The sequence below is a fragment of the Camelus dromedarius genome, chromosome 15 (assembly GCF_036321535.1).
Source record: "Camelus dromedarius isolate mCamDro1 chromosome 15, mCamDro1.pat, whole genome shotgun sequence".
Taxonomy (NCBI): Eukaryota; Metazoa; Chordata; class Mammalia; order Artiodactyla; family Camelidae; genus Camelus; species Camelus dromedarius.
Genome location: NC_087450.1, coordinates 13,885,434 through 13,909,171, shown reverse-complemented (window position 1 = coordinate 13,909,171; position 23,738 = coordinate 13,885,434). Strand labels below are relative to the sequence as shown.

The 23,738-nt window shown below is 34.8% G+C and overlaps 1 protein-coding gene and 1 pseudogene across 2 annotated transcripts; one reads left to right on the top strand and one right to left on the bottom strand.

Annotated features, from left to right (window-relative positions):
- Window positions 1-330: 330 nt before the first annotated feature.
- NFU1 (NFU1 iron-sulfur cluster scaffold) lies at window positions 331-23,738 on the bottom strand. Of its 2 annotated transcripts, none has more exons than XM_031467186.2 (8): window positions 23,431-23,738; window positions 20,824-20,924; window positions 17,302-17,437; window positions 11,936-12,002; window positions 8,313-8,427; window positions 5,053-5,113; window positions 2,442-2,616; window positions 331-494 (listed from the first exon to the last, which is right to left on the bottom strand). In XM_031467186.2, the coding sequence occupies exons 2-8, from the start codon at window positions 20,912-20,914 to the stop codon at window positions 450-452; spliced, it is 690 nt and encodes a 229-aa protein (XP_031323046.1). In that variant the 5' UTR covers window positions 20,915-20,924; window positions 23,431-23,738; the 3' UTR covers window positions 331-449. The 2 variants fall into 2 exon arrangements, with proteins under 2 accessions (XP_031323046.1, XP_010978190.2); XM_010979888.3 differs by lacking the exon at window positions 23,431-23,738 and adding an exon at window positions 23,146-23,273.
- Window positions 6,859-6,958, top strand: LOC116157585 (U6 spliceosomal RNA; annotated as a pseudogene).

Here is a 23,738-nt window from a genome sequence, read left to right as displayed (position 1 = left end):
AATCTGAACATAGGGCCAGTACATACTTCGAGTTTCGTGTTTGATAGTGAAATTTAAATGTGAATAAAATAGGATATCCCCAAAGAATAAAATAAAAATAAAAATAAAAATAAAGCATTCTTCCTATTTACTTCTGTATAAAAAAAGTAAATACATTAGATGGGTGGTTGTATTTTGAACTGCTTCATACATTATGCAAAAAAGGAACCGTGAGAAATGAAGAACAAAAATAAAAATATCCCTGGATAAAATCCATGTGTACAGAGGATGATTCAGGATGTTATAAATAACTCATATGAGGTAAAGCAAAGATGCAATATTTATATATCATTCTCTGAAGAAAGCATGTATTTTATTAATCTTCAAGTTCCTCAGCAGATTAATAATAAAAGCTTAGTACGTATTACCAACAAGTCTGACTGCTGGGCCCAAAGGAAACTCAAATTATTTTAAGGTGAGTTTGCTTCCTTTTCATCTGATTCATCATCCATAACCTGAAACAAACAAACAAACAAAACCAAAGAGAATTTAATAATTGAGAAAAGGATCAGAAATTGCTATTTTTCTGATTTTAATATTACTTGCTTACCTGAAAGACACTACTCTATAACAATGCATGTCAATCTAATAGGAATAAATCTATCAACAGCCCCCAAAGCACAAAGTTTGCATCATAACCTGATATTCTAAGAATATAAAAGCAAACTGAATATTAGCAAATTAATTAAACATTGGTCTCTTTTTCTTGTCCCAAAAGAGGCTTCCAATAGCAGTCGCAGCTGGACAGAGAATATCATAATGATTAACTGGTATTCCTAGCCAGATGACTAAGATAATCAACTTTTTTTGCTTTTTTTCCAAAAGCATCTTATTTCCCTAAATATATTCTAGGGAGCCATACCAAGCTGTTATTGTAAAAATATATGTTAGAAAAAAATGAATCCCTTAAAAAGGTAAAGAAACAAATTATTATACTAGAAACTAATTATTTTGGTCTTACTCAGATAAAAGTTCATTTTAAACTTAAGGAAAATATGAAGATTTTCATTTCTAATAGGAAAAATACTAATGAATATTTGAAGAAAAAAATGGAAAGATTAATACCTTTTCATGAGTTAATATATTACTCAGATAATAAAGACTTTCAGAAAGGAAAAGTGTTAAACCCAAGACTTTTTTTCTCTTCACCACACCTACTATAATTAAATGCCAATTCAGGTTTATAATCTGGCTGCCAATTCATCACCTCACACTGGACAAATGAATGAAAATATTCCTTTGTCAATCCACCAAAGTGTTAACTAATGTAATTTTTTTAAAAGGCATTTAGAGGATAATGGGACAAAAATTCATTTTAAAACAACCTAAATGAATCTGGTTCTGATCTGAGGCACTCAATGGAAAAACAATTCTTTCACAGTTTCTTTTGGATTGAGTAAAAATGGACATTAATTTCCAAGGAATTGACATTTTTATATCTAATCTCAGCAACATCCAATCCAAAGAATTTTGTCAATCAATTTCTATTTTGGGCAAAATATTCCTAAAGAAGAACACAAAGACCTAGATATGATTAGAAGTCTCTCATAAACAAAAAGCTGAAACAGAAACACAGAAGCTTTGCACGAAAAAAGAGCTTAATTCCAAGTGAAAGATTGATAAGAACTTCAAAAAGGAGATGGCATGGATTGTACCAAAAAGATTTTAATGTACTGAGGAATGAGTGAGTCTCAAAGGAGCTGAGCAGAGATGCTCTCTCCTTAAAGGTACAGAATTACCAGAATAGTTTGTTCAAATTTCTAATTTCCATACACTCTTTCCTTCCTTGATAATTTCTAAGGCCATGCCTCTTGGTTGAGTTTTCTGCAGTGAGAGCCACTATTACTGCTGAGAATGTGTTGTGCTATACTCCTTAGGTATGTTGGGGCAGAAAATATGTTGACATCAAGCTATAGCTAAAGCTCTATACCTCTACTCAGTAATCTGTTTTATTGTACAGCAAAGTATGATTTCTTGATGAGCTTCTTGCCTACGTGTTTAAGAACAAGATGTGGATAAATATGAAGCAGCAGAGCTCTTCCACTAAAGACTTCTAAATCTCATCTATAAAATCCCATGTTTTGAATCCCCCTTTCATAATTTTTCTACAATCAGAACAGTGGTATGCCCTCTGACTCTCATTTTCCCATGTGCAATGGAAATGACTTACTTAATACACTGTGTTGTTAGAAGATAAATGAGGTGATACCTGTAAAAATGCTGGGCACATAGTAGGTAATTCATAACACTACAGTTAATTCTTATATAAGGAGTCTTCAAGTCTGATAACAATGGTAATACAACGATAGGTCCCTTGAATAAAATGTCAGGTCATGAATCCCTTTTCTTTCCCAAAATTCATTTTAATTTTAAATCTAAACTGTCGTATAATATTGGCATACCTGTTCTACACCTTCTACTTCTGGAATATAAAACTGTAGCATGTTCTGAATTCCATTTTTCAGAGTGATGATTGAACTGGGGCAGCTGGTACAGGAACCTTGGAGTTTCAGCTGTACAATGCCATCCTCAAAGCCTTTATAGATCACGTCTCCTCCGTCTTCCTGCACAGTTGGCCTGTGGCCACGGAATATTTATGACATGTTTAAGAGAACAGAAGTTTTCATTCAAAAAATTTAATACAACTCAGAGCTTGGATTTTATATTATCAAAATTCACAAAGTTAGAGCTACTTTTAGAATAGAAAGTAACTGTAGCTAGTCTCATTTGTAATTTTTTTTTTACTTTCAGATGAGATGCCAAAATTCATTCATAGAAATATTTGCTCTGCTTATTGCATTTCAATCTTGCTTATTAATAATCTTTTGAAGCATTTAAGATTTCAAATTTCCTAATAATTATACTGGTTACGGAAGATATACTCATTCATCCTTTTAAGTGAACAAAGGAAGACTGAGACATACCGGTGTTTGTTTCCAGGTAAACTTTTCATTGAAATGTAATATACAGAAAGATGCATAAATCATGTAGGATCAATTCAAGGAATTTTCACAGAGTGAACATACATTTGTTCTAGGCCAAGAAACAGAACACTAGGACCCTGGAAGTCCCCCTGTATTTCCTGCTTATCAGTCCTCCCAACCAAAAGTAACCATTATCCCAACTGCTATCACCATTGATTAATTCTGCCTGTTTTTTGGTTTTTTTTTTTACTTTTTATAAATATAAATTTCATTCAGAAAACATACAGTATTTACTCTTTTGTATCTGGCTTCTTTTGCTCTTTGTGAGATTCATCTACATTGTGGCAGGTGCATTCAGTCTCGCTGCACAGTATTCTGTTAAGTGAATATGCCAGAATTTATTCAATCTACAGAACACTGTAAGACTTTTTTTGCCACATATTTTATGTCTCTTATACTTTTTCCCTCTGTTTTCCATTCTTGTTTCTCTGCTTCAGCTGGATATTTTCTATTGACCTATATTCCAGTAGACTAATCTTCTCTCCAACAGTGTTCAGGGTGATGGTCAACTAACCTGATGACCTTATGTTTACCTATTATATATTTTAGTTTCAGAATTACTTTTTCTTTTTTTATGGATTCCAGTTCTCTGATGAAATTCTTCACCTTGTTTTCTATTTTCCCAAACATTCTAGCCAGTTATTTTAAAGATCCTATCTGTTAACTCTCATACCTAGGTTATCTATGGATTTGTTTTAGTTTCTCTTGGCCCAGTTTCTAGGTATGCCTGGTAATTTTTGACTCAATGATGTATGAAAAACTGAAGTGACTCGGGCCTGTATTACATCAGAAAGAATCCATCCTATCTTCTGGCAGTAGGTCAGTCCACTGCGGAATTAAGCTCACTCAGTACCGGACTACAGTTCTGTAAGGCCTGGTCCACCTCTGGTGTGTCTGTTTTCAAGGGTATCGTCTTCCAGAGAGCCCAACTGGGAGCCTGGATATTCCTTGGCCCTCTTTGAAAGGTCCTAAACTCTAATTTTTGTCACCCCCAGCACCATAAAACTGCCAACAAAACTCTGTTCAGCCTTTCAACTGCCTTTTGTTTGACTTCTTTGTCTCTTCCCCTCCACAGCTAAGAATAAGCAAATGGGGAGAACCTCTGAGTGTTTAGACATTTTTTTCTTAACTTTTCTCTGGGATCATGACCCTTCAAGTCCAAGCTTCGTTGATAACCCAGAATTGTAATTTTTCTTCCCATCTCAACAGCTTGCTGAAAGCTACACAGTTTCTGATTCTTAAGTGGCTGCCCTCTGCCCAGCTTCTCATAGTCCAGCCTCACACCAAGAATCAGCAAATGCCCCAAGGGACGCTTCCATGGGCTTCCCTTCTCTACAGGATCTTATTTGCTTTGGTGGCCATCTAATGCCTTCAAACAAGACAAAATTAAAAGAAAAAAGGTTTTTTGTATTTTACCTAGCTTTTCCGGGAGTTCTCACAGGACCACTGGTCTGCTATAAGCAAAAGTGGAAGCTTACAGTACTCTACTCGTTTAAATTTATTCTTTTGGGGCAGCAGCCTGAAAACAGGTACGCCTTCTATCCTCATAATTCTCCTAAACACTGTTAAGTCATTTTTTTTCTGTCTAAGAAATTTGGTACTATAACAATACCAAACACAAATGGTGACCATGAAAGATGAATTACTGATGATACTTAGACAGAGTGTTTTATTTTTATTTTATTTTATTTTATTTTATTTTATTTTATTTTATTTTAGGGGGGAGGTAATTAGGTTTATTCATTTATTTTAATGGAGGTACTGGGGATGAATCCAGGACCTCATGCATACTAAGCAGGCACTCTACCACTGAGCTACGCCCTCCCCCAGAGTGTTTTAAAACTTTCGAGTGAATATAGAAAATGTACAGGCTCTAAATTTAATTGTCATGGTTATCTATTTTGGTTTACGTAAACCTATGCTTATTTTGGAACTCTACTACAACCTCACAGACAACCAAAAGTATATTGCTACAGTGAAAACTGGCCCTGTAGTGTACCTGATCCCAGGTAGAAAGATGAGCACATACCGTATTCTAGTATCTAACAATTCCTTAATCATTGCCACAACTTCATCATCGTCTTCAGATCCTAGAAACAATTACAAATAAAACATATCAATAATAGAAATTTTATATCCATGCAAGTAAAACTATTAAAGCAGGATGATTTTAACTTAATGCCTCATTAAGAAAAAAAAAAGCATATTATACGTCACTTGGTATAGTGTTTCAAGTGATTTTGAGGAAATGAAAAGATCATTCATTTGCTTCTCTGAAGAAAAACTAAACAGCACTGATCAACTCACCATTTAGTGATAAATATGAGTATATTGAAATAACATGGTCTACTAATGACATCAGGGTTTGAATTTTCTGGCCAATAAATTTGTAAACTTTCATCCTTCTCAAGGACTGAAAAGTAGCAGAGAAAAGATACTGCCTGGATTTTGATGGAAACTTTGAGACAAAAAGGCACACCTTCTTTAAGTTATGTTTTCAATTTCTCAATTTAGTGGTTTTCAAAATGACAATCATACTAAAGACAGATGTAAGCCTTACGGAAATTCTAAAATGTGCTACAAATCTGAGCAAAAATTTGGCTTTTTCATTTGTTTCATTTTTGTAGTTTTCTTTTACTTTGTAAGGTTATAGACTGATCTTCACAAATGCCTGTTTTTACAGGTTTTATATTTTCTTTACCTTTGGTAAAACTAAAAATGCAGCTAAGTCAAATTACACTACAACAAACACTAAAGTTCTGGCAACAACATAAATATCAACATATTAAATTATATCAACTTTGAATCTTTTTTTAACAAAAGAAATAAAATATAATAAAGCTAAAATTCTCTTACATCAGTAAACCTAAGTTCCATTCCCCACCATCACTTCCACAGGTTTTCACCCAGCATCATGAGTTTAGTGTATATTCTTCTAGTACATGTTTACGTTTACAAGTCTACATTTACACACTGTTCTATACCTTGTTTTTTCTATTTAATATATCTTAAAGGTCTTTCCATGTCAGTATATAAAGAAATGCTTCCATTTTTAAAATAGGTACATAATAAGCTTTGTATGGATTTGTCTTCGTTTGGCTAGTTTTTAAATTATTTCACTTGTTTCCAGTTTGCTGCTCTTTCTAATAATCCTGCAGCACACAGGCTTGTGTGAATTATGTATCAGTGTACTTTTGCAAATATATAAATGAAATAAATTCCTAGTGCTGGGTCTAGAGGACTGTGTATTTTTAAGTTTTGGTAGATGTGGTCAAATGGCTCTCAATATGTTCTATCAATTTTACATATATATCCTTCAAAAACACATTTAACTGTTTCATTATTATTTAAAATGTGCATAAATGGTATATATGTAAGAATATGTAAATAACCCTTCAGTTTTCCTTTATCACTTAATATTTTCTTTTATACCTTTTCACACTGATATCTCCCAACCGAGTTCACTCCTTTTAACTACTAATATATTTTAAGACATTTCAGTGAACATGCTTCCACATGTTGTCTTGTGTACATTTGTAAGACTCATTTAGAATGTATATCTAGAAGTGAAATTGTATCATCTAAAGGTAATTACACAAAGGTATGTATACACACACACACATACATGCACACAAAACCATATCTTCACGATAACCAGAGACAGGAAATATTTTACCAACAACAAAGAGTCTCAGCTAATATTTGAGATCCATGTGCAGTTACTCTTCCAAGTGCTTTACACGAAAATAACTTATTAAAACAAGGTACAAAAAGCAGAAACCACAAAGGAAAAGATGAATATATGTAACTCTATTAAAAAGAAAAACTTCTGTCCTTGCTTCAGCAACACAAATACTAAAACTGAAATGATACAGAGATCAGTGTGGTCCCTTCACAAAGATGATATGCAAATTTGTGAAGTGTTCTATATTTTAAAATAAGAAAAAGAAAATTTTCTGAATGGCAAAAGACATCTTAAACATAGTGAAAAGATAAGGCATGGTTAGGGAGAAGTTATTTGCTATGAATATACCTAAGAAAAAATTTATACCCAGAATGTTTTTTAAAAACTTGCTAAAACCAATACAAAAAAGACACATAACTCAGTTTTTTAAAAATAGTAAAAGTTTATGAACAGGAAATTTACTGAAAAGGAAAATATGGGCCAGTCATATGAATACGGGCCATATGTTTATATGAAAACCTTCAGGCTCAGTGTAATCAAGGAGACGCAATTAAAATAAGGCACCATTTTAGGGGGGAGGGTATAGTTCAGTGGTTGAGTACATGCCTAGCACGCACAAGGTCCTGGGTTCAATCCCCAGCACCTCCATTAAATAAATAAATAAATAAATAAAGCTACCCCCCCATTCTTTTTTTAAATTAAAAAAAAAGACACCATTTTAATCTTAACATATTGGTAAAAAAAAAATGTAATGCAAGGTGAAATTTTTATATGCTGCTAATCTGCATGTAAATTAGAACAATTAACGATACAGCAGTTCTGCTTTTAGGATTATACTCAAATACACTCTAAAAAAAATAATTAAAATAAAATAAATAAATACACCCTTAAGCAACTCCCCACATAAGCACAAAGAGACTTATACAAGGATGCCCACTTCAGCAATGTTTGTAACAGAAAGCACAAACAATTCACTATAAGTAAAGAAACTAATTAATTAATAGCAGTTTATTCATATAATGGAAGACTATCCAGCACATAAAATAAACAATGTAGAACTATATTTTTTCAAAATGGACTTATTTCAAACTATGTGAAAAAAGTAAAGTTGCATATAACACAAGTTATTTAAAGTTTAAGAACAAAACCTTTACTATAAATTCCCTGCCGACTTATATGTGCAGTAAAAGTTTAAAAACAAACTAAATTTACATACATCTCTAGAAGCAGAAAAGTGAAAGGGATGGGAGTTGTGGGTCTTTGGCTATGTCTTTAATATTTTATTTAGAAATGAGACTAAGTAATTAAGGCTAAAAGTTAACATTTGTTAAATCAGAGCAGGGCAAATGGGTGAGCATTATGTTATTTTCTGAATGTTTTTATAAATGAAAATATCAGTTTTGTATAATAGATTTAATTTATACACAAGTTTTATAGAATGATGGGTAAAACTAGTATACATGAAGTTTTGTCCCCTCTGGAATTGGTTCCAGGGCTAAATTAATGATAAAAATCTGTATTCCCATGACTTCTGAAATCAAGACAAATGTGAAGCAGAAGTTTGAAAAAAAAAAAAGATAAATATTAACTACCCAACATATTACCTGCTTCTCCTGAAGATGTTTCCTCAGTAACTAAAGGTAAGCCAGATGCAAAGAAATCCATAATTGTAGCATAAATATCAGGTTTCAGTAAATTCCAGTCTAATTCTTCACTTTCCTGTAAACATTAAGATGTAAAACGCTACATTTCCAACCATGGGCAAAGACAAATACAAAACAACACTTTGAATCTATTGAGAATCTTTTCCTATATATATTCTATACCATGCAACAGTACTCATTTCTGGAAAATACATGTCAACTAGTGTTCTTAAAGGATCTAGCTTATAAATGACTTTCAAAGATACAATCTTAGAACATTTCCCATTCATTCATTCAACAAACTCACGTTAATTAAGTGTGCTGTATGTACAGTGTGCTGTTGGTAGAGGGGATACCAAAATGACTAAAAGATATTTTTTCATGAGGTGAAGAGAGTTAAAACACTGACTGGATTCTCTGTGTTTAAAGAGGATAATAAAGAAATTTCTCATTCTTTTAAATAAAATAGGATACAACTGCTTGATCAACTATAAAGGATATCCTATGACTATCCCAAAAATTCAACTTAAATATATTACTTAAGAACACTGAAGAAACCCAAAGACCTAGCTGTAGACCCAAAACATATAAAGTGTCTTATCTATGGCTACAGTGCTGGAGGACTTGTGGACCATCAACAAGACTGGTGTTCTTGGGAAAGAATCCCTAATGATTTTGCTTCTATATCTGGCCAACCAGTTGATTCCATTTAAAAAAAAAAAAAAAAGATAGGATTATTAAATACCCAAACAGTACTAACATCTAAAAAGAGAAAGGCAGCATGTTCTGTTTTAACTTTTTAAAGGAGAGCTCTTTAGGAGGAAAAACTATTAGATGCAGTCTATTCAGACTTTCAGGAGGCTGTTAGCTAGGGTCCATGCTATTAAAAACTGAGTCTTCGCGCACAAACGGGACTAAATTTGTCATGGATTAAGAAGGAATTTAGGATAAACAGGCCCCATTATAAATACAAAAACAAAACTAGGGAGATGCCTTAGTGATTGGTAATGGGAACTACTTCTAGGTAACATTTTAATAAATTATTTGGAAGATGGATCAGAGGGCTGCCTTAGAGCTTCAGTAAATACGGGGCTCTACTGAATAGGAAAATGTTTGTATTAAAAAGAAGGAAAAATATTCTGAAATTGTCTGAGTAAGAAAACAGGCAGCATATAAGCTGCAAATATACACACATTTAGGAAAAAAACATAAATGATGCATAAAGAAGCCCCTGGGGTAGACCTAGAGATTATCATACTAAGAGAAAAAAGAGAAAGACAAATACCATATGATAGCACTTACATGTGGGATCTCAAAAAATGGCACAGATGAATTTATTTACAAAACAGAAACAGACTCACATGAGACACAGAAAATAAACTAATGGTTACTGGGGTGTGGCGGGTGTGGGGGGGGGTAGGAAGGGATAAACTGGGAGTTTGGGATTTGCAGATATGAATTACTATATCCAAAATAGATAAACAACAAGGTCCTACTGTATCTTGTAGTAACCTATAATGAAAAAAACATGAAAAAGAATATACATATATGTGTGCGTATAACTGAATTACCATGCTGTACACCAGAGACTAACACAACATTGTAAATCGACTATATTTCAATTAAAAAATTAAAAAAGAGGTCTCTGAATTATCAATTACAAGTCAGAAAGGGAAATGGGCAATCAGTGAAGATAAGAGTTAAATGGGGTAGTCCATGATGAGGAAGGTAACTGAAAGAAAAGCAATCAATTTACTAGTCTATCTAGTAAGTATCAATGTATGCTCTAACTTAGAATATTATATTGATTATATCATTTCACTAAGAAAAAATAATGGAGCTGGAAAATTGCAAAAAAGGTAACTAAACTATGAAGGGAAAAGGAAATAAAAGATGACATACCAAGATCAAATTAAGGAACAAAAAGAAAAAAAAAACTTGTAAGCTATAATCACATGTTTTCATATAAGAAAAAACTTATATAGCACAAGCTATATGTAAAAGAACTAAATAAAAAAATTCTTAAAATACATAATTTCCTATTTGTAAAATGAAGACAAGAATAGTTAGTTATAAGAATTAAATGAGATACTGTATGTAAAGCACTAGCACCATAACAAACACCTTGGAGGTCCTAATAAATTCAGATCCTTTTTGCTCCTTCAAAATATATTGAGGAAAGAAAACTGAAGAATAACAAAGATAGGTCCAATGTCTATAAACTGGCAAACTAGGGATTAGTGAACACAGATTTGGTCCCACTATCCTACAAGTCTACAGGTGGTTAGAAGAAACCATTTGAAGCCTGAAAATTTCAATTTAGGAAAATGTGTATCATTGCTTCCTTCTACAAAAACTTTTTTGAATGCACACTATGTGTTAAGCATTGTTCTAGGTGCACTTAATAAGATGGACAATCTTTATCTTCAGGAAGTTTACATTCTAGTGTAGAAAAAAACAGGTAATAAAAATACACAAAAAATATGATTCTAAGTGGTAAGTGCAATGAGGAAAATAAACAGGGTAATAAGCTCCTGGAGGGAGTGCTGCTTTCAGCAATATAGTCAAGAAAGGGGTTTCTGAGACTTTCGAACAAGTAACGCTTTAAACAACAGGCAAAAACATTTTACAATGGGGATATCTGCGAGAACAACCATAGCCACTGGGATTGCCAGCAAGGAGGAAAATCCAAACTCTCCTCCACACATAAACAGCTACAAGAGAATACTGGACTAGACGTAACATGTTGATCACCCAGTATGTCAACTTTTATGGTGCATCAAGAACTTAGAGTAATCCTTTCAAATTGCTGAAGAGGAGCTGAATGAATAACTTTTGACTTTAATGCAAAACTGGACAAGTGATTAAGTTCAGCACATACATAACAATTAACAGATTTATAAGGATACACAGTTCACATTTAAAAAGTTCACTCCTCATTAATCTAGTAGACTTAAAAATGAAACAGCTTTTTCTAGCAAATATGACCTCAGATGTTGGATGGGTAAGCATATTTAGCTTGATCTTTTGACATTCAGAGGTTATCCAAGTGTTGCAGAAGTACACAATCTACTGCTCTTGTCTGTGAGGATCTGAAGTGTCAATGCAGGACGGCAGGGTGGGAGATGTGCCAGACGCCATGATATAAAGGCTCCCTTTGAAAGGAGATATATATGCAACCATTCTGTTGGTCAAAATATATATATATATGATTTTTTTTTGCTTCTTTTTTTTTATTCTACCAATTTAAATCAAGAATTAGTAAAAATAACACTTGGAAGCCTAAATTAAGGTTGAGTCCTGGCCCTGCTGGAGGCTGGCTACACAACCTTGGACACCGCATTTAACCCTCTGAAGCTCAAGTTTTTCCTTTTTGTAAAAAGAGGGATCTGGACTGTAGTTAATTTCAACTTGAAAATTCTATTAAGTAATTAACTTGAGAAATGTGAGAAGTAAACTTAATTTGAGATTTTTCATAACAGTATGTGTAAAATACATTAAGAATGGATCTTCTGGAGATGGGCACTGGACTCGGAAAAAACTAAAAGTACTTGACATCTTATTTTATACAATCCTATGCATACCTTCGTGACAGTAATGAAATCTGGTCCAAAGAAGACACTTTTTACTCCCTCAATCCTAAACAACTGTCTGTGGAAAAATAAAAAAATAAGAGATGATAAAACATTTTATTATGGAAAAGTCTACATGTAAACAAAAGTAAAGAGAAACGTAAAAGAACCTCTACATACCCATCACCAGCCTCGACAATTACTAACTCATGGCCAACCTTCACCCCACGATCCAGCAAGCCCACTCTTAGGTATTTACCCAAGAGAAATGAAAACATATGCTCTGTAAAGACTTGCACATGAATCTTTATAGGAGCTTTATCTATAATACCAAAAAAAAAAAAAATCTGAAAATGTCCACCAACTGGGGAATGACTAAACAGACTGAATATACCAGTTCAATGTAGTACTACTTGGCAATAAAGAGGAATGAACTACTGATTTACTCAAGAACAAGGATGACTCTCAAAAGCATTATGCTAAATGAAAAAAGCCAAACACAAAAGACTATCCGGTTCCATTTATGCGACACTCTAGAAAAGGCAAAACTGTAGCAGCATAGAGAAGACCAATAATTACCAGGTTGACCAATGTGTTAACTAACCTCATTATGGTAATCATTTCACTGTATATGTGCATATCAAATCATCACATTGTACACCTTAAACTTACACAGTCTTTCATGTCAATTGTATCTCACAGAAGCTGGAAAAAAAAATTTGCTAATAAAAACTTAAAAATTAAAAGTCACTGCCATAAAAAAACAGTTACCAGGGTGTGAAGGTGAAAGCAAGAGGAGACTGAATGCAAAGGGAAATGATGGATTTTTTGCAGTGATAAAAATGCTCTATATTTTTATTTTCTTGGTGGTTATACAATAGTATATATTTATCAAAACTTATTGAATGGTACACTTAAATTGGTGAATTTTATTGCATGTAAATTATACTTCAGTAAAGTTAATTTTTTAGGATCCTGTGAGAGGAGAAGGGGCAGATTATAATTTGAAAAGGCCTGACAAGGGATTTTGAAATACACCTTTCTTTTTCCCATAGGAACGTACTCCAAAGAAGGTTACAATTTTCCCTTTCTTTGTCTACCACTGCAAGAATGCTTTCTAAATTACTGCTTTGAAATTATTTGGGAATTTGTTTGAAACAATGTCATCTAGGTCCTTTACACAACTACTTAATGTTAAATTTACAAGTCGTTACAAGGTTCCTGGTTGCAGCTTATGATTCAGTAAATCCAAGCACAGACCTTTAAGTGGAACCCTTGATTAGCACTATTAGCAAAGATTATTTTTTTTCCAAATAAAAGGACCACGCAAAGGAATCCACCTGATCTATAGACCATGTCATGGGGACTGCTTTAAGAAAGAGTTCACAGGTCCTGTCCCTAAAAGAAAGAAAAAGCTAAAACAGGAGTTCAAATATTATTATACATGCTCTGTCATTTAGGTTACTTCCCTTGGGACAATTTCAACTTGTCAATGTCCAAGACAAAATATGATACCCAGAACTGAACACAATACCCCAAATGTAGTCTAAGGTGTCCAAAGCACAGTGACTATTACCTCTCCTAAGCTGGACACTATGACTCTGTTAAAGTCTGACTGAATTTTTTTTTTAACATTTTTTATTGATTTATAATCATTTTACAATGTTGTGTCAAATTCCAGTGTAGAGCACAATTTTTCAGTTATACATGAACATACACATATTCATTGTCACATTTTTTTCTCTGTGAGCTACCATAAGATCTTGTGTATATTTCCCTGTGCTATACAGTATAATCTTGTTTATCTATTCTATAATTTTGAAATCCTGTCTATCCCTTCCCACCCTCTGCCCCCTTGGCAACCACAAGTTTGTATTCTATGTCTATGAATCTATTTCTGTTTTGTATTTATGCTTTGTTTTTTGTTTTTGTTTTTTTTTTTAGATTCCACATATGAGTGATCTCATATGGTATTTTTCTTTCTCTTTCTGGCTTACTTTACTTAGAATGACATTCTCCAGGAGCATCCATGTTCCTGCAAATGGCGTTATGTTGTCGGGTTTTATGGCTGAGTAGTATTCCATTGTATAAATATACCACACCTTCTTTATCTACAGTCATCCATTGATGGACATTTAGGCTGTTTCTGACTGACTTTTTTGAGCACTGCATCATATCCAACATGACTAACTGAAAGATCAGATTCTTCTGTCCCATAATTGCACTATTCCTTTAAAAAATTTAAATATAAGGCTTAATATTTATTCCTGCTAGATTTTATCCTATTTGCTTTAATCTATCATTCTAGCCTAATGAAACTTTTAAAAAGTTGTCTCTGAATTTAGCCATCCAACAGATAAACAAATCCTCTTATCTGGAAAACTGATAATTACATCTTTATTAATGTTGCTGATAAAAAAAAAAGTACTGAATAAACATGCCAACTACAGAGATACAGAGCCCTTTTACATGTCCCTTAGAGACAGGTCTACCTTCTGCTTACATTTCTTTGTCTTGTCCATGCAGATAGGAAGAAATAAGTCAAATGCCTCCCTGAAGTAAGATACATTACTGTTTGTTCATTCATTCAACAAATATTTGGCGGGGAGGGTATAGCTCAAGTGGTAGAGCGGCATGCTTAGCTCAAGGTCCTGGGTTCAATCTCGTACTTCCTCTAAAAACTAAATAAATAGGTAAACCTAATTACTCCTCCACCAAAAACAAACAAACAAACAAACAAAAAACCCCAAATAAAATGCTATTAAAACAAAAACAAAAACGAAACTAAAAATAAATATTTGAACTCTTGTTGAGGACCAAACACTGCACCAAGCCTGTGGGATACAATGCTGGGCAGGACAGACTGGTTTCTGTCCTCATGAAGCTTACTTTCTACCTTATAGTAAAAAACATTTTCCGCTCAGACAACAAAAACAAGATTAGTTTTGCTTGATGGAAGATCATGAATTCTGTGAATCCAAGAAATGGGTTACTTTCAAAAGACCAATTTGGAAAGGGTTTCTTGCCAACTGAACATCTGACAGCAATAATCTCCTACTAATCTGTAACTGAATTAATTAGGGCTTTTATTTGCACACTTTGAAAAATATGTGAGCTCATACTTGATATAAACATTTCAAACTGTATATACAAAGTGAAAAATGCCTCTTAACCACCCCTCCCAAATCCACTGTTATCAGTTTGGTGTGCATTCTTCCAGACCTTTTTGTCAGTGCATTTTTGTCATTTTGTGTCATGTATGTGTGCACATACATAATAATCAGATTGTATTCACTGCTCTGCAACTTGCTTTCTTCACTACCATTATGTCTCAGAGGAAATTCTATAACAGTAAATATGGGCCCTCCTCATCCTTTTTAATACCTGTAGATTATGGACAAAGTCTAACTCTTCCTACTGATGAATATTTAGGTTCTTTCTAACATAATACCATTACCAACTAAGGCTACGATAAACATCTTTGCACATGTCTTGTGTATATATGTTGGTAATCCCTAAGGTAGGGTTTTTCAAATCCACCAGTAAGTTGTGAAATCAATTATATAGTGACCAGGATTTTATTTAGTAAAATAAAATAGAACAGAATAGAATAAAATAAAAAGAACAAGAAAGGAAATGTAAGAATGCTTTACACACTGTAAGGGAGAAAACTGTTCCATCAAACACTTCTGTTTCATACATACATATATATACATACGTGTGCATATATGTATATATACACAGACATATATGTGTGTGTGTGTGTGTGTGTGTACGTGTACTGGGTCATAATATAAAATATTTATTACTGTGGCTTGTATTAAAAAGTGTGAAAAACAAGTGTTCTAAGGTATATTTTGAGAAGTGGCACGTTTAGGTCAAAGAAAATGTGCATATTTATTAATTAGAAATTTTAAAAACCATTCCTGAGATAAGCATATTTCTGGCTCTCCTAAATGAGACACATAAAATGGCTATGTGTATATAGAAACAGTTATCTAAGTTTTATTTTCCCTATATCCTTGGCAATCAGGCTTACCAAAAATTTCAGTTGATGTGACTGGCTGTAATATTTCTTATTATAGACAATTTGTCTAGCTGTCAGTTAAAAAGAGATTTCATAATTGTATCATTTGTGCTTTATCATCTGAAATACAGTTAACATGTCTTTAGTGAATTTTAGAACTGTTGCCACTGAATGTAAACTGGTGCAGCCACTATGAAAAACAGTATGGAGGTTCCTTAAAAAACTAAAAGTAGAGCTACCATATGATCCAGCAATCCCACTCCTGGGCATTAAGCTGGAAAAAACAAAAACATTCATTTGAAAAGATACATGTACCCCAAAGTTCACAGCAGTATTATTTATAACAGCCAAGCTATGGAAACAACCCAAGTGCCTGTCAACAGACAACTGGCTTAAGAAAATGTGATATAGATATATACAGATACCGATATATAATAGTGGAATATTACTCAGCCATAAAAAGAATGAAATATTGCCATTTGCAGCAACATGGATGGACCTAGAGGGCATTATACCTAGTGAAGTAAGTCAAAGACAAATGCTATAGCACTTGTATGTGGTACCTAAAAAACACAACAAATCAATCTATACACAAAACAGAAACAAATTCACGGGCATAGAAAACAAACTTGTGGTTACCAAAGGGGAGAGGGAGGGAACGGAGACCGATTAGGAATATGGGATTAACAGATACAAATTACTATATACAAAATAGATAAGCAACAAGGAACTACTGTATAGCACAGGGAATTGTACTCACTATCTTGTAATAACCTATAATGGAACATATCTGAAAAAAAAGTAACTGAATCACTTTGTGGTACACCGGAAACTAACACAATATTGTAAATCAACTATACTTCAATAAAAATAAATAAACAAAAATAAAAACTGTCACCACTTACTACTTTAAGAAAAAACATCATATCTGGTAACTATTATTTATAGTTCTGAGTGGAATATTTTCAAAACTACTCCCATTTTGAAACATCTAGAAATTCAGCTATTTTTAAGAATAAAGTGAGCACGTTTTCATTCCTTCTTAAAAACAGAGTTTTAAAGATTCAGAATGGAAATTTAACATATTATCATTTTGATGGATTTTCTTTTTTTGAGTAAAAATATAACTTCTTATTTAGTCATGCTACAGACCTCCCAAGGACATCACTTTTCAGGAGAAGGGTTTCCTAATATCAACTCTTACTTTTCTTAATCGTTTACCTGAAAAGTATTCTCTACACTGAAAAAAATGCAGTGCACATAAAAATGCAATAGCTAAATAAGGCTACCTTAACCCCAAAGTCAGTTATTTATGTTTCCTGGTAAAAGTAAATGAAAAACAGCAACATACCTAGCCAGCGGAGAGCGAAATGCTGTAGCTGGCGTGGGAAAATCCATGGTCCTTGTCTCAAGAACTGGTTTTCCCGGAATAAACTTTAAACTGTTGGGATTTGGGGTATCTTGTGTTTGAATAAACATGTATCTTACTAAAAGAGAAAAAAGAAGAAAGAATGTTATTCTAGAAAAAACAGTTAACAAATTTATGGACTATGAGTTTCAGAGAATCAAAAGAAATGAGAAAAATTAGAAAAAAATAAAATAAAACTTTATTGCCCAAGTTGATAAAATAAGAATTGTTAAAGAAAGAAATTTATCAAAATATTTAGGATAACTGCATTGAATTTTATATTAATACTCATATTTTGATAGTTTTGTTACTCAACAGATTCTAGCAATATCCTACACTTCAGTAGGAAAGCACATCATAATTCGGGAGTCTTATATGTATTCTGTTTGGTAACTTAGTACCAACTTGGCTATAATCACAAGTCATCACTACTTTCCAGTGTGCTATCATATTTTAAAGACAAACATAATAATAGTAACAACTAATGTTTATTTTATGCTTACTTATTACATGCCAGAGACAGGGTTGAGTGCTTTAAATGTATTCAAGCCTTTAATAACCCTATGAAGAAGGTATTATTATTCTCGTTTCACAAATGAAGAAACTGAGGCTTAAAGATAAATAACTTGTTACGTCATTTAGCTTGAAGTAGCCTGCCCAATGGTATAGAGTTAGTGACATTATATATTTTCATGGAAGTGGGAATCTATGTGAATTACTTTCTGGAATATTTTTAAGTTATCTTTATGGTGGGGGGAGAACATAGCTCAGTGGCAGAGCTGCTGCTTGGCATATAGGAAGTCCTGGGTTCAATGACCAGTGCCTCTGTTTAAAAGTTAAATGAATGAATGAATGAGTAAATTAATAAATAAATAAAACCTGATTACCTCCCCCATCAAAACCAAAAAAAATTTTTTTTGAATTATCTTTACAGGTTCTTTTCTTCTCTGTTCCTTCTAGGGCCTTGATTAGATTGAGAATAACAATCTTTAATTTCCTACTTTGCTATTATGATAACAGAAGGATAGTACTGGGGTTTTAATATTTTAAAACTATTTTACAGGCCCTGGTTATTTATTATGAAAATAAACCTTCTGACATTAAAAAAAAAAAAAACCCACCTGATTCTCATCTTAGAGCAGTTTACTGAAATAGGTTAATTTATCATATAATTACCATGTGCTAGAAACAGTGGTAAGCACACTACATGAATTATATCATATAATCCTTACATCCTGCCAAGGAGGCACTGTTTATGTCCTAATTTATAAATGAGGAAACTAAAGCTCCCCGTCGCTCAGCTAGTTAAGCGACAGAGCCAGGATTCAAGCCCAGCCAGTCTTCCGGAACTGACTTGCTTAACCACTGCACAGACTGCCGCTCCACACTTATTAGTGCCAAGCATAAAAGGAAAATAAACTTAAGATCAGTCTCTCCATCCTGTCATAATCCTCATACTGCATTTCTTAAGAAAGAATAAAATATCAAAAGCAACAGTTTTATTTTAAATTAGAGATTAAATTTGGCAAAACATATGGTTGGTATAAAAATGCTTTTCTTAACTATTACAAGAGAAGATGCTAATTTGACAGCTGAGAGTTGTTTTTACACCTCGCCATGCAGTTCCTGCTAACTGGTGTTGAGTCACTTCTTCAGTAAAGTAAAAATTGAAACTAAACTTTCAGACATTTTGCATAAGTCATTGTCCTATAAAGATATCGGTTGGTGATTTGGTGACCAGGCAAATCCTAAAAAGAGAGAAAAATTTTAAATGATAACCTCAATGTCAAAGTACTTGATTTAAAATATTTATACCTCACCAATAAATTCCTCTGACAATCTGCATTACAAGGGAACAGTTTTTAAGTGGAACATTAAAAAAAAAGCTGCCACCGCTTTCTCTAAATATAAAGACAACAAGGTTCTTTTAACTCTGATACTGACCAACTATTTCCATGGCCCTTCTAAATAATTTATTGGTAACCAAAATCTCCACAAAATTAGGCACCCTGCCAGTATTTGAAGAATTTAATCTGGCTTCATTCTACTTAATCCATTTGTGTAAAATGATACATGCTGAAAGAAAATGTTTTTTAAATATTTGAAGAACTATAAATGTAAAAAATAAGAGAATATAATCTACATATAATGTGTGAAGTAGAAAATATGACAACATATGCCATCACTACATAAACTTTCTCTTTTGACAATGACAAAAACTATTTCAAAAGAGTAGTCTGACTAGGTATTAACAAAATTATTCCAATTATAGTCTAAACTGGGTTTAATTAAGTATTTTGAAAATGACTCTCAGATCCATCATCCAGAAAGATGCCCCTGAAAGCATCGTAAGGATTACGATGTAATTGAGAGACTGATCTAAAAATAATCCTTCCTATTATGCTTGGTATAATAGACAAATAGGGAGCCATAAGTTCCCCCAATATACAGATTAACGGTGCTTGAAGTCAGTATCAAAGACTAAAATCAGCGGATTTCTAATTCAAAAAGCCTAGATGACATAAGCCTAGATGAATTATGTAGAACATAATTCAGTTCTACAAAATGTAAAAGTCCATTTAAAGTAGCTTAACATGCTGAGTTACTCAACATTTATGCCTAAATTATTCTGTGACTCAGGGAGACAGACAAGGCACCCCTGTTCTTGCCCCAGTATACAGAGGCAGTAAGGGCTCTACCCTGATCCAACTCACGCCATTAGCTAGCTTTCCGGAGCATGGCCACGAGGAGTTCAAGGTAGTGATGGAAATGGAGATGGGCCACGAGCTGAACCTAAACTCCTCCAGCTCCCGTAAGCACATATAGGGAGATATTTACAGACACACACACCCTCCCCCTACAGTTCCCTAACCACATGACAGTTGTCACATTTCAATAATTTTTAAATCCTACCTTCATCCCCGTTTCCAATATTAAAGAAAATAAAAGCATGTAACATTAACAAGATTGTCAACAAAACCATAGTGGCTAATTTTGACACAAAAAAAGGAAAACTACGAAGTACTATGTTCTAAGGCTAGATGAAAGTTAGAAACTTACTGATTTTAGATGTATTCTTATCAAAATGAGGGCAAAAGCTTAAAACACATGTGATTGTTTGAAGCAGAAACCCATGTGTACCTTCTTTTTATAGTATTTTCATTTCAGAAATCATTTATTGAGCAATTCTTATGTTCCAGAAGATGTGTTATACAATATACTGAGACTTCATAGATCTACTGGACCCTATATTCAGGATTCTTGAAATTTAATGACAAATGATATGCGTAAGCCAATTATTATGGTAAAGTGTGATTTATGATAGAAAAAAGTGGTATTTTTTTTTATAGGCATCTGAATAGAAAATTTACAAGTTCTCATCTTTCGTGACCCACAAAACGTCATTCAAGTACAGTTTCATTAGCTTCTGAAACACAATTTGCTCTAAAAGAGATGAACTTTTACCTGTGTTACATAAGGTTGCAGGCAGTGAGAAAAGTGGTCTTTGGACAAACTGATGCAGAGGCTGTTTCTTCATGGTACATGGATTCATCATCTGACAGAATCTACATTTAAAAACATACAAATGACATTTTAAGAGATAATCTTTTAAGCTCAAGTTTCTACTTCTCATACATGAAAAAAACATAATGAAAATAATAACAAAGCTGAATTTTCATTTTCCATCCACATTTATTTCCACTCCCTTAGGCAAGCAATATCTACAAACAGTATACAAATAAGAGCTCAAGGGGAAATTTAGAGCTTTGAGTGCACACAGAATAGTGCAGTACAGAAATGCATCTATCTTAGTGATTTATAACCTGGAGTCCCAGACTCTTAGGTATACATTGACGGAAGCAAAGAACTACAAATTGTTTTTTCCCTTTTTAGATTAAGAAAACTAGGTAATAGAGTCACATGGTTCAAAATACAAAGGAAACAAAAATAAATAGTGAAAAGTCTCCCTCCTTTTTGGTTTCCAGCACCATGTTTCCTTAGAAAGAGATAACCTATGCTATCTGTTTTGAAAGATATGTCAATACTTCAGAAAGTCTAATAGGAAATATACTATTCTCCACCAAACTGTTAAAGAAGCCAACAGTCTACACACCTTTTTTGTTTTGTGGGGAGATAATTAGGCTTATTTATTTATTTTTATTTTTCAATGGAGGTACCAGGAATTGAACCCAGGACCTTGTGCATGCTAGGCATGCATTCTATCACTGAGCTATACCCACTCCATCCCCCATACATGCTTTTTCACTGAGAGTGAAATTACCAGTTAACAAATCCTCCGAAGTCGAATAGCTATTTTTTCATTGCTTTGACAAATTAAAAACAGAGAGAGAAGGGAAAAACAAGTATTACTGGAATAGAACATAAGAGATGTTAGCAGTGAAAACTTTTTGAAATCTGATGCAAGTTACTTTAAAATCCAGTTTACTTTAAAGTACTATTGCTATCCAATTTTAATTTTACAGAATTCACTGGGGAATTTCAAGCATATATATGTTCACTTTTTTTTTACATTTCTCTGATTATTTTCACCTGCAAACTCATAAAGAGGAGGGACTAAGTTCATTTTTGTCCCTAGCAGCTAGCATAAGGACCTACCTCACTTTCTCATACCTAAAATGAAGTTAATATTCACAGCTATCTCATAAAGACTGGGACAAAGATGGATCAGATAATCCATGTAAAGTGCTTAGAACAGTGCTAGGCCACGTAGTACATGTTCAATAAATGTTAGCTGCAACTATTATTATTATGTGATAAGTGCCCAATAATTATTTACTGAATGGGGTTTAAGGTTTGGGTGAAAACATTTTTATCTATAGCTCACTGCCTAAATCGTGGCTACTCTGGAATACGGAAAGAAACCAAAGACAGGACATACACCTAGAATATGGAAATTTCCTTTCGGCCCAGGGAAAAGACAGAATGGTTAAACATTCTGACAGAGACGGGTTTATAGTAGTAAAATACGAAAGATGAGTTAAATTATTCCAGGATGACATCCACTAAAAAAGTAAGAAAGGGAGGGACTCACAAATCCTTCCGCAAACAAAACTTTTTTGGAAATGCAATCCAACTTCAAGAGCATCATTAGCACTAAAACTTCTAACACTCAGGAGGTCAAGCCTTCTTCGGCCCTTTTCTCCTTTTGCTCCACAAGAGAAATCAGGGCACAACACTTACTTAAGTCGCCCATGCCTTTCACCTAACCAACGTTGACAGATGTCACTGAGAGGCCAAACTCAAAGGCAAGGCAAATGTAAAAAGAGGAAACAAGGGAACGGAGTGGGTTTAGTTGGAGAGGGGAGGAAACCTAGGGTTCTGAATGCTCATCAGCGTTCTGGGCCTCCCTGAGAAAACAAGTGACACTTTGATATTCTGATTTTGTGTTTAAAAGGCAGAGGGGGGAATGCACGTGGTGGATGGGCTGGAGGAGCCACACGATGTAAACAGAGCTCCTCCGCTGGGTGCCTACGGCCGGTCTCTGCGAGCCTCCCCAGCGCAGGGGTCAGGCCCCGGGTCTCGGCGGCTGGGACAAGGCACCGCAAACTCCGGCAGAACCGGGGTCGCAGAGCTGCCTCGCCGAGAGCCGCCCACCTCAGGGTTAAACCCCCAACTTCGGCGACGCGGGCGGACCTAACGTCTAGGTCAGGGGCACTTTTCTCCACCCCGTCGAGAGAGAGAGACAGAGACAGCGGGCGGAGCGGCGGCTGCTCTGCTGGGTGAGCCAGCTGGACCCCTATTCGTCGCCCCGGGCTCATCACCTACCGCCTCCGCAGCCCCGCAGCAGCGGCCGCAGCTCCCCAGCCCAGCCTGGCCGCCGCCGCCGCCGCCATCTTTGTCCGCATGCGCAGGCGTGGAACAGGCGTTAACCTCCCCCCGTTCCCATAGGTGCGGAAGCCTGGCTCAGGCGCGGGCGCGGGCGCGGGCGCAGGCGCAGACCCGCCCGGCTCCGGAAAGGCACCGGGGATCGCGCACCCTACCGGCTGCGCACGGCACTGCGGCGGATGAGAGGGACGGGCTTTCGCCCCGCCCTTTGAAACCATTGCTTACCTGCTGCGTAAGGTTGGGCAACAAGGGGGCAGAGGGGGGAGTTCTGGCGATGCTTGCGCAGGCAGTGAGCGGCGGGAGACTCCGCACGCACGTGCGGAGATACGTTGCTTTTCCAACTTGCTGGGTTCCGCGTTTACGCTGCCTAACCCTGCCTTTAGAATGTTTCCCTGTTCATTGCCTTTCGTATGAGCCTTCTCGCCGCAAAGGCTTAGCTCAGTGTCTCAAAGACACCCAGGAGCACCTCTTTGAAGGTTCTCGCCTTCCTCCAGTAAGCAGCCTGCCTTTTTCCCGTGGGGCTTGTCTGGACC